General features: G+C 45.4%; 1 protein-coding gene across 1 annotated transcript in view; it reads right to left on the reverse strand.

Moving 5' to 3' along the window:
* nrp2a (neuropilin 2a) overlaps positions 1-12,500 on the reverse strand; it is a gene marked incomplete at its 5' end in the record, with an annotated part of 105,797 nt that overhangs the window by 75,725 nt on the left and 17,572 nt on the right. The window contains 1 exon segment of the mRNA XM_083632938.1: positions 1,649-1,830. Within this exon segment, the coding sequence (XP_083489064.1) occupies positions 1,649-1,830 (182 nt within the window).

Consider the following 12,500-nt stretch of genomic DNA (forward strand, 5'->3'; position numbering starts at 1 on the left):
ACCACCAACACCAACACAAAACAAATAAACTCCCTACCACTACAAGCTCACCTGCAAAGTGCACTTCACCTCGCGCACTCCGGCGACCTCCAGAGAAATTCCATTTCGGCACGCACGCATCCCCATCAATCTCCTCCCCTCCGCCTCTGCCCGTAAACCTTTAACCTTAAGCCCCTCCCCCTCACCAGCTCCAAAGCACCGCGGAGCTCTCTCCATCATCCCAACACCCCCCTCCCCCCCCACCACCCCCCACCCCTCCAATCTCTCGAGAGGAAGTGGATCCTGCTCCAATTAAGCAAGCATTCCTCACATGCTTTTGGGGCGGCATGAAAGTAGTTAAAAAAAAGTCTATTTTTTCCCTCTCTCTCTCCCTAGTCTCTCTCTCTCTCTCTCTCTCTCTCTCTGTCTCTCTCTCTCTCTCTCTCCCCAGTCTCTCTCTCTCTCTCTCTCCCCAGTCTCTCCAACTTTTGTTTACTCGCCCGGGCCGCCTCTGCCGATGTTAATTGCTGTGCGAGTGTTGGGGAGGGGTATGAGCAGTAACGCAGGGGTGAAAGGTCATAAGTCATGGGCCATTAGCCCGGGGGGGGGGGGGGGGGGGGGGGGGGGGGGGGCTACGAATTGGCGCAGACGTCGACGAAATCGTTAACTCAAGCGTTAATGTTCAGCAAAGCCTGCGCCGGCTTCAGAGTATAAAGTTTCCCCACACAAAATAAAATGACAGACATTTTTGGCCAGTGAGGTCAATTATGTGCAACGAGCAACAGACCCTGACCAACAATGCCAACTGGATACATAGCGCATATAATGAGGTGAAAACAACAGTCACTAACTGTATCGTTGTTTTTGTGAGCTATTTAACATGCGGTATCGAACATTTCTCCTCAAAAAAAAAAAAAAAATACATAACCACCTCGTGTTGTATGGGTTGTTTTGGCCAAAACTCTGCAGCTACAAAATGCCTGCAGCCTCCAAAGCCCACAAATCAACAACAGGGCCCACATCTTCATCATCTACTATCCTTTGTATTCCAGATCCCAAATTAGCAACATGTGAAAGTGAAGCTAAAATTAAATTAGTATGCGCAGCAGTGTGGGCCCAGTAGTGTAAGAAGGTAACCTTTGAAGTGTCACATATCAAGAGGTAGAGCACGGTCTGCATCATGAGCGCTCTCTATAGTTCCCTTTTCACGACAACCGGTTTGAGGTTGGTAAAGCAGGAAGTAAAGCAGGTGTAACCAATAGCATGCCACTGGAACACCTAAATTGAATGGGACCATCATTAATGGTATATGGTCTCTCATGATTGTGAATGTAGCTGAATCGATTTGTCCAAGTTCAAATCTTAACTCTCACCAATCACCGAGTCTCATATGATTCAGTGTTAAAGGCTTTCCTATTGGAAAAATTTAGCAAATGGGACAAGGTATAATCCACCTGTTTTCCAAGTGTCAACAGCTATTTTCCAAAGGTTCCCTCAATTATGGTGAACTACAGTATTAGATCAGATTACATGATCCAATCGTATTCCACGTCCTACATACAGTAGCCAATCAGCATCATGATCAAATGACAAAAAAAAACGATGATCCACCAATCACCCACAGCTTCCACCATGTCCCACGCTGCCAATCGCGGCGCCTCCTCCTCACCTGTTTTGAAGATCTCGTAGCGCAGCGAGAAGCCCGCCCCCTGGTGGGCGTAGTCCGAGACGAAGCGGATCTGCAGGGAGGAGCCTGACGAGATGATGGGCGCCGGGGCGATGTTGCTGCAGTGCCGCCCCAGGACGTCAGCGGACTCCGAAGTCCCGTCGCGGATCTCAATGAAGTCATACCTGACACACAGAGAGAATAAAGATGGTGGTTCTTTTTCTTATTATTACAGTCATTCCCAACCCTTTCATTCACAACTCTGATCAACACACGAGAGTATTGATATTTTGTATTTCATAAACAGAACATGGTTATACGGCAATGCAGTGCAAACAAATTTGCAAATGAATAATCCATCCACGTACAAAAATTGAGGCAAAATACCCAAAGCCCGATTGCCACTCATAATAATTGCTCATCATAAATATTTCATAGTCATTTCAAACTTAATTACAAAATTGAAAATTAAAAAACTTTTTGTGTAAAAGGATATGTGGCAAGGCTGTGATAAACGCTACCTTATCTGTAAAGGGGACCCCCTCGTGTCGTACCCAGATAATCCATTTTCATTCAGATATATTGAGGTGAGTGGTCATTTGAAATCGTTTTTCCCTCGCCAATATTTAGCCTAAATTTGGAGCGTTATTTGTGATGGCGGGTACCAACAGATGCCTTACAGTACAGTAAGTAGTAGGTCTTCTAGTTTCATATGAAATCAGAAATGTCACTCTGGCTTTAAAACTAAGACACATTTGATTTACATTGAGCTGAATGCGGGTTGCATTGACTGCGAGAGGTGAGGAGGTACAAAGGGAGAGCGCCGGCGCCGGAGAGATAAACATAGATAGATAGTTATGGGGTTATGCAACGGGCTAAGCTAATAAAAAAGAGACAGGTGTTGGACCATTTATTTACCATCAGGGTTCCGGAGTCACGATACACAGTGTCCAGGCAAAGCATTTAGAGGAACACAAAGCAGCGTTTAGGCACAGTCACAAATAAATTCATCTGCCACAGACTTGGCTTTGAGTCAAGTCAAAGTGCTTCCACCTTGCTTGCGCTATTTCCTCTCTGCTGCGTTCAATAAATCAAACTCGGGCAAATTCAACGTTCCAGCAGGACAACAAGTCAAACCCACATGCTCTTGACATCAGCTCGGGGTGAGCAATTCCACGAGCAGAGCTGGAAAAAGTAGCTAGACGCATTCTTTTAAAAAAAGTACAGTAAAAAAAAGTGAAGTACTGATGAAGTAAAAGTAAAAAAAAAAAAAAAAGAGTATGTAATAAATGTAATAAATAAATGTAATAAAGTATAAGACTAAAAAAGTATTTCTACCCGCTGTTCCTGTTCAAAGCTAACTGAAACTCACGTCATACTGTATTAATATAATTCTAAGACTATTAAACTTACAAGATCCCCTCCAAACGTGTTTTAACGTTTTTTATTTTCATTTCATTTTATTAATGATTTGTGTGATATGGTTTTTCCACAAAAAAAGGTGCACGTAATGCGTGAAAGCTGGGAGCGCGTGAGAGGAGAGAGACAAACAGACGTTACATCGCTTTTGTCTTGTCGCGACGTACATTCAAACTAAAGTAGGCTAACTAGCCTGTTTTGAAAATGCAAAGAGTAGAAAGTACAGATATTTGTGTTAAAATGGAGGGAGGAAAAGTAAATACTCAGTAAAGTACAGATACCTGAAGATCCTACTTAAATACAGTAACGAAGTACTTCCCATCTCTGTCCACAAGCCACCGAGTCAGTCTTAGACGACAGGAGAGGGAGGACAGCAGAGTTTTTGGAGACAATCTCAGGCAGACGATGCATGCAAACAGACAGCTGGCTGGATTTATTAATAAGCTGTTTAAAAATAGATGAGAGGCTCGTGAAAAGATAAGAAGGGGGCGGCTTCAGTCGAAAAACTGTGAGGACATTAGAAGTAAGATTGTCAAAAGTATTCATAGCATCGCTAAGTATTGACACCAAAAATTGGAAACGGATACTCATTTGCAACAGTAGCGATAGCAGCAGTGCTTTCTCTTAATGAAAGTTCAAACATACTACTGATTTTTCCCTCCCTGTCATTGGTGGGTATCTGCTGCATCAACAAGCTCAAAGTGTTCTGATAGGCTGACGACTAGTGCAGGGCTAATCTGCTGTGTACTGTAAGTGCAAACGTTTTTATCAGGCCTAGATTATGGAGAAGCGTGCGTCTGTCCGTCCATCTGTCTTCGTTTACTTTTATGCCTCTTGATGTGTTGTCATTTCCTGTGGCATTGGAAATGGTATCAAGTATCAATATTGTCCTGGGTATCGGTATCGAAGTTAGAAATTCTAGTAGAGAGAATATAAAATGAGGATGAATAAATCAGAGAAAAATGTCCTCTTTAGCTTCAACATGCTTGAACTCTCAGGACGTATGACCTTTGACCTTTGACAAACCAACTGACCCGGAATCATAAAAGCAAATTCTTAACTGTCAGGTCTGTGTGTGTGTGTGTGTGTGTGTGTGTGTGTGTGTGTGTGTGTGTGTGTGTGTGTGTGTGTGTGTGTGTGTGTGTTGTGTGCATGCGTGCGTCTGCGTCTGCGTGTGTGTGTGTGTGTGCGTGCATGCGTGTGTGTTTATGTGTGTGTGTGTGTGATACAGAGAGAGAGACACAGACACAGCCCACCTGGCTGCTCCAGATTTAGCCTGTTCTCATAGCCATGCGTGTCATTGGCCTCACATTGTTGTACACCCACTGTCTGCAGCACGGAGTCAGTGACACAGAGCGCGCGCGCACACACACACACACACACACACACACACACACACACACACACACACACACACACACACACACACACACACACACACACCGCAGCACGGAGCCGGTGACAGAGAGCGCACACACACACACACACTCTGCCGACGGAGGCAGTGTGTCTTTACAAGACCCGGGTCAAGAGAGTGTTTGATTTACTCTTGTTGGAGCACCAGAGGGGTGGGGTTGACCACATCGGGCACACATTTGATTGTGTCAGATGAGTTGCGAGTCTCAGAGAGGTCTCCTAAATTCCCTTAGTGATTGATAGGCGTCGTTAGGCCTATCAATCACTAGCCTATATTTTGCCATACATAATGGACAATTGATTTCCTTTATGAGGCAGCGCATGTATTTGTGTCAAAATGTGTCACGAGCCATCATTCAAGGCAAAATTGAGGTTGATGCATGGCGACAGCTGCTATGTATTTGTTGCTTGTACCTAAGAATATGACTGATCACCACTTCAAAGATATGTTGTAGTTTGTATGCAGTGTGATGACGCACAAATCAAGATAAAAGGTTGTTCTTTGAAATAAGTTGTTTTTTCTTTCTTGCTGATGAACGCACTCAATATAACAAACCGTTTTAGGATCACTAAATACTTATATAATTTGTTAGCAAACTATAAGCTTGTTCACCAACTTTCAGCCAGGGTGATTTCCTCTGAATGTTGCTTTTAGAAGCTTTTCTTATGCTGCGTAATGATTTCACAAAGTAAAAAATAATATGTTCATAATTTTCCACTGTGACCTTTTGGATCTTCTATTTTACCTAGCTCCTTGACTTGCCTCTGTGTATGAAATCTGCTATACAAATATTAATAAACTTGCCTTGCCTAGGAGTACCAACATTCAAATAAGCATAATATTCTTCAGCTATTTTCAGAATTCAGTGTATGACACATCATTTGAAAGGTTACAATCTACACTTTCAGCATATGTTAAAAAAAAATAGAAAGAAAAAGAAAAATGACCTTGGCCTGTGTTACCGCAAACACCAGTCTCTCTCACATATGGCTATATAGAGATGTACAGCTGCTTGTTTAAATGGTTGTTTTATCTGCTAGTGGAAGAGCCTTGGCATCAGTATCAGTGGTTGACTTTATACTTCATGTTGTCCCTTGTGGTAAGCCCCGCCCATCTGGAAGCCCAAGCAGTCAAACACAGATGCTAAGAATAATCATCAAACAGGATTTCACCCAGTTCTGCCGGGGTAGAAGAAAAACTAATTCAACCCACGCTCGATCCCGCAGCTGAGTATGACTGTGTGAGCAGCAGTTATGAAAGTCTCTCTATATAATAATACTATTTTTTAGAGCTCAGACTGCACAGAGTACAATGAAAACCATGCCATTTGCAGTAAAACACAGTCATTCCAGCCTTCACCGTCAATTATTGATACCATAGCTGTGTTGCTGTGATTAAAAAAAGGGGCCAGCCGAAGCTTTGGAGATGGTAATAAACCACCAGGCTTTCGGCTCACCATTTGAGAGTTATGAGAGTATTGGAAGGTGTGCAAAACTCTTTCCCATTTTAGTTTTTTTTGCAAGTACCTAAGTGCGTAAGTAAGTATTGTTTTACTGAGTTACGTTGACGAGTTGAGTCATTTTACTGAGTATAATCTTTGCATTTTCTACCTCTTTATTTGCCCCAACTGTGAACGATCTCTCTCTCTCTCTCCCTCTCCCTCTCTCTCTCTCTCTCACCTCTCTCTCTCTCTCTCCCTCTCTCTCTCTCTCCCTCTCTTCCCTCTCTCTCTCTCATCTCTCTCTCTCTCTCTCTCTCTCTCTCTCTCTCTCTCTCTCTCTCTCTCTCTCTCTCTCTCTCTCTCTCTCTCTCTCTCTCTCTCTCTCTCTCTCTCTCTCCTACTGCTGGCTCTGCTAACAAGTGCCTCCTCGCCCCCCCCCCCCCCCCCCGCGTTGTGATTCCCTGCGTAACTAACTGCATCGCCGCAGGAACCGCGTGCAGCTCGACAGTTACCTTGAGGGCACCCTCCCAACACACACACACACACACACACACACACACACACACGCGTGCACACACACACACACACCCGTCTCAATTAGTTCATGTGACAAAGCCATCAGAAAAACAACAGGGCCGCTGTTCTCTCACTAATTACAGTGACGGCTCTTTAAAAGCCCTGCAGACGTGTCTGGTTTGGAGCGTCCATGAAACACACAAACACATGATCGTGGACGTACTTCAGCAAAGTGAACAGAACTGAAGGACGGTACCCGGGGTACCCATCAGCACTTGGCTGTGTTTCCCCGTGGCATCTTCACACTGAGACGGCCATTGTTGTGCCAGCTCGGAAGAATGAACACGGATTAGGTGGATTCGCCCAGCTCCTTTTGGCTATCTCATTCCCGCAGTGTATTATAGCCTGACCGAGGGGCCAGCTCGTAGCTCCGTTTGTGAAGCCAATGCGGAAGTGACTTAAACCTGCCTTCTTTCGAATGGCCTGCAAAAAGAAGTCTGGTGGCATGGAAGTGAATGGGAAAATGACCCCAATTCTCACTTGATGTAGTACCTCAGTAAACAGTTTCCTAATGAGTTGATGGTCTCAATTAGAGCTGTCGCGATTCCTCGAGTACCTCGAATAACTCGAATAATTAAATTGATCGAGGCCAAAATGATTCGCCTCGACACGGCATTTAGAGAGACTGTTTCTCACGGACGCTTACTGGTGTGGCACAGCGCTCTTCCTGTGTAAATACGTGAGGACACAGACAGACCAGAGAGCAGCTATAGCGACTAGCGAGCAGACCCCGCAAAATAGAACGAGGCGACGGAGAAAGCAGACAGGAGGAGCCGGGAAGGGAAGAACCAGGGCCGAAAAAGCGACCGAAACTGTCTAAAGTGTGGGATCATTTCACGCTGAAAAAGGACACGAACTCAGTGGTGTGCAAGTACTGTAACGATACTTTCATATCACAACAGTACCTCGTCAATGCTTCAGCACCTGAACCGTAAACATCCAGTCTACGCATCCACCAACGCATCTACGTCGAGCGGAGCAAGGTAACGTAACGTTAACTATACACAACGCTAATGTAAAATGTATGCTAATGATTGCTACTTGATATTAAGACTAGTAGTAGTTGTGCTGCTGGCTTGCCACGTTGCCAATATGACTATTAGTAACTGCATTCACGCTGCATTTTTGTGATGTGGCTTGCCGTTTTCTGTGAGAAATACAAAGCTCAACCTAACGTTAACCTAACGTTAGCGGCTAATTTAACAGCGTTGTGTGTGTGTGTGTGTGTGTGTGTGTGTGTGTGTGTGTGTGTGTGTGTGTGTGTGTGTGTGTGTGTGTGTGTGTGTGTGATCACACTAGCCTGTTGGTGTGTGAGAGAGAGTGAGTGTGTGTGTGTGTGAGAGAGAAAGAGTGTGTGTGTGGAGAATGTACATTTACACACCCTAGACCGGTCGACTCTTCTCATGATGATTGCAAACAACTATTTAATTGGTGCATTTTAGGCTCCAATTATTACACCACCTGACCTGTTATCTTGCTATTCTGATATTTGTGTCAATAATAGGCAACAGGTCTAGGGTGTGTAAATGCGCATTCTCCAGTTTTGTTATGAACTTACCTAATAAATATCAATATTAATTATTATTTCACCTCTTTTTCAGCGGATCACAGCGTACAATGGACAGCTTTATAAGGACGGGTCCATCATGTTCAAGTGAACAAGCAGCTGAGTTCAGCAATAGCATTTTGAATATGATTGTGACAGACATGCGCCCTCTGTCCATGGTGGAAGATAAAGGATTCAGAAAGATGATTTCGAGTTTCAACCCGAACTACACACTTCCCTCAAGGACCTTCTTCACGAATAAGATGGAGAAAAAAGTATGAGGAGGTCAAAGGCAAGTTGATCGAGAGGCTTAAGACGCCAAACATGATGGCACTCACTACTGACATTTGGACAAGTGTAGCGACAGAGGCCTATATGGGGGTGACGTGTCACTTTCTGAGAGAGGATTGGGAAATGGAGTCCCACTGCCTTACAACCATGCCCCTTGAAGAGAGACACACGGGTGCACATATTGCAGAGTGGATTGAAGAGGTTATGTAGGCAGTGAAGGAGAGAGGAAGTGAAGTGGTGAAGGGTTAAAGGAAGTAGGCAGTGAAGGAGAGAGGAAGTGAAGTGGTGAAGGGTTAAAGGAAGTAGGCAGTGAAGGAGAGAGGAAGTGAAGTGGTGAAGGGTTAAAGGAAGTAGGCAGTGAAGGAGAGAGGAAGTGAAGTGGTGAAGGGTTAAAGGAAGTAGGCAGTGAAGGAGAGAGGAAGTGAAGTGGTGAAGGGTTAAAGGAAGTAGGCAGTGAAGGAGAGAGGAAGTGAAGTGGTGAAGGGCTAAAGGAAGTAGGCAGTGAAGGAGAGAGGAAGTGAAGTGGTGAAGGGCTAAAGGAAGTAGGCAGTGAAGGAGAGAGGAAGTGAAGTGGTGAAGGGTTAAAGGAAGTAGGCAGTGAAGGAGAGAGGAAGTGAAGTGGTGAAGGGCTAAAGGAAGTAGGCAGTGAAGGAGAGAGAGTGTTGTGAGGGACTTGGATTTTTTTTTTTTCAATATTTTATATATAAAAAAATCAGCCCTCAAAGTCTTGGGACTTGACTTGGACTTGAGCTGAAGAAGACACTAGTTTAATACACACCAGTATGTGTAGAGACATTTATTTTTATTTATTTTATTTTTTAGGCACTGCTTAGCAAGGCAAGGCCCAGATTACGTCACCTCGCTCAATAATGACAGAAAAAAGAAAAAAAAGCACTGGTTGGGTTCATGTTAAAACTAAAGCAGTAAATATGTGCAATTACCTTGAGTTAATAAATACAGTTTTCTACAATTTAACTTGGTTGTGGTTTCCCCCTTTTTGCATGCAAGTTTGAAAGTGTTCCAATATAAACCACTAATGTGTGTACTCTTCCATTTTCCTTTGTTGTGAAGCTATCATACAGCGACCAGCGTGCTTGTGCACAGTTTACTGACATCACATTACAGGATTTCTGGGTCTTAAAGTTCAAATGTTTCAGTTATCTCCCGCTGCCATTTGGAAGCAGCAATGTGTGAAGTTGCCTCATGCAGCTGTAAGGTAAATGAACGATGTAAACTAGCTAGTAAGCCATTCATTCATATTATTTAACGGTTGCTGTACACTGGAAGAACTCAAACGTCAGGTTGAAAAGATGACACTGCCAGTTCTATGCAATTTAAAAATAAAAATGTTGTTTTTTCTAAGAAAGAAACTAATGTAGTTGTTTATTTGAAGAGATTTATCTTATTTTTTGGTGTATAGTTATGATAAGCCTTTGAAAACACAAAAAAGGGTTCTTATCCGATTACTCGATTAATCGATGGATTATTCGGTAGAATACTCGATTACTAAAAGAATCGATAGTTGCAGCTCTAGTCTCAATCACTCTAGTCTTCTTCAACACAGCTTGATGTTCTGTTCATTGTGTAAATTATGGCCACATTTAGAGTCAAACAGACGATAAATCAGACTATGTTTTGGGGGGTGATTGACAGGTCGCCAGTCCAGTGATCGCACAGCTCGCCGACCATGGACCAATAGCAGACCGCGCTGCGGCTCTTCTCCTCCAAATTCATGTCACTTCTGGCTCCAAATAACCAAGATGGCGACGGTGAAAATAGCCTCAGAGTATGTTTGTGTTGCCAGATGTCATTTTGTCCAGAGGTTTATGACGAACAGTGAAACTATGATCAATACAGTCATTCTTCTACATTCTCTTTGTTGTTGTGTTCACTTCTTGTAAGTTAAATAATGCTGAAGTCGAACAGTTCATCACTTTGCTGGGACCCCTGGAACCCTCTCTAGAACTCCTGGAACCCTCTCTAGGACCCCTGGAACCCTCTCTAGGACTCCTGGAACCCTCTCTCTAGGACCCCTGGAACCCTCTCTAGGACTCCTGGAACCCTCTCTAGGACTCCTGGAACCCTATCTAGGACCCCTGGAACCCTAGTCTATAGGACTCCTGGAACCCTTTCTAGGACTCCTGGAACCCTCTCTAGGACCCCTGGAACCCTCTCTAGGACCCCTGGAACCCTCTCTAGGACCCCTGGAACCCTCTCAAGGACTCCTGGAACCCTCTCTAGGACCCCTGAAACCCTCTCTAGGACCCCTGGAACCCTCTATAGGACTCCTGGAACCCTCTCTAGGACCCCTGAAACCCTCTCTAGGACCCCTGGAACCCTCTCTAGGACTCCTGGAACCCTCTCTAGGACCCCTGAAACCCTCTCTAGGACCCCTGGAACCCTCTATAGGACTCCTGGAACCCTCTCTAGGACCCCTGGAACCCTCTCTAGGACTCCCAGACCCAATGTTGAGAGGCGCTGCCCTATACTACATGTCCTGCTTGTAATCCTGCATTACAGAGGCGATCGGAAAGGCTTTAGCAGCAAGCTCCCACGGTGAGCCTGTGAGAGCCACGGCTATCCCTAAGCACGCCTGCTTAGGGCTGTAACTGACACATGCTTAGGGAAAACACACACATGCAAACACACACACGCACGCACACGCACACGCAAACACACACACACACACACACACACACACACAAAGTAAGTGCACGTACACACTCAGCACCGTATCGCCGACACCAAGGATAAAAGGGCTGCGAAAGAGCTGAGAGCCTAATTAGGTTTTAATTGATTTTGGAGTGGGTCTCTCTCTCCTCTCTCTCTCTCTCTCCTTCTCTCCCCTCCCCTGTTTCTCTCCCTCTCTCCTCCTCTCTCTCTCTCTCTCTGTTTCTCTCACCTCCTCTCTCTCTCTTTCTCTCTATCTCTCCTCCTCTCTCTCTCTCTGTCTCGCTCTCTCTCTCTCCTTTTCTCCCCTCCTCTCTTTCTCTCTCTCTGTCTCTCTCTCTCTCTCCTTCTCTCCTCTCTCTCTCTCTGTCTCTCTCTCTCTCTCTCTCCTGGCGTGGATTAGCGTCAGTGAGTGAGTGTTCCTCAGATGTGATTATTGACCTGCTCGCTCAGCCTCTCCCCAGGCTCTGATGAATACATGCATGAGGACCAGACGTGTGTGAGAGCCCACTGTCTCTCCTCAAACACACACTTGAGCACATTCCAAGACATACGCGGGCACGCACGCACACACGGAGACACACACACACAGACACACACACACACACACAGACAAACAGACACACACACACACACACACACACACACACACACACACACACACACACACACAGACAGACAGACAGACAGACAGACAGACAGACAGACAAACACACACACGCACACACACATCCCCCCGCCTCATCCAGATCCAGATTCCATTAGGAGATGTTTTGACTCCAAGTCCGCCTATGTCTGACACCCAACTATCTGTCTGGCAGTCTGTCTGGGTCTGCATGAGCGGCACTGTGTTTTGGGAGCCATTAGGGGGCCAACCCCCCCCCCCCCCCCCCCCCACAGACTGTCCCCCTTCCCCCAGCCCCGTCCCCCCATAGAGAATAAGCCGGCGCGGAGGGAGAGAGGGGTTAAGGCAACTAAAAAGGCTTCAGGGCCAGTAATTCTGCACCGGTCCAGACATGTCCTCTCTTCCTGTGCGCTCGTATATCACTCCGCCCCTCCGCCAACCCGGCTAATTGCCTTTCACACCTCCGCTGTTTTCCGGGGAGCGGGGACGCTCCGGGGAGCAGGCATCCGCCGCTCGGCACAGACGGGGAAGCATAGCACCATGGGATGGTACTGTATGGGGCTGGGTCTATTTGGATTTTAAAGATTCCGATTCCGATTCTGCTGATTGATTCCAATTCTCAATTCTGATTCTTTGAGGGGCGGGGTCAAAACAGGTCACATGCTTATTTCACAGATTTTTTTTTAACCCATTACACAAGTCATTCAGTCATATTCATATTATCATATATTATACAACAGTTAGTTCCGGCAATTTGATTGCACAAGAGGGATCCTACCAGTGCCAATATTTCATGATAATGCACTGGCGCTTCACTATGTGTAGATCACTCCGCTTCACAGCTGCTGTAATCAACAAAACGCTTCACAG

Source organism: Poromitra crassiceps, assembly GCF_964638095.1.
Source record: "Poromitra crassiceps genome assembly, chromosome: 3".
Lineage (NCBI taxonomy): Eukaryota > Metazoa > Chordata > Actinopteri > Beryciformes > Melamphaidae > Poromitra > Poromitra crassiceps.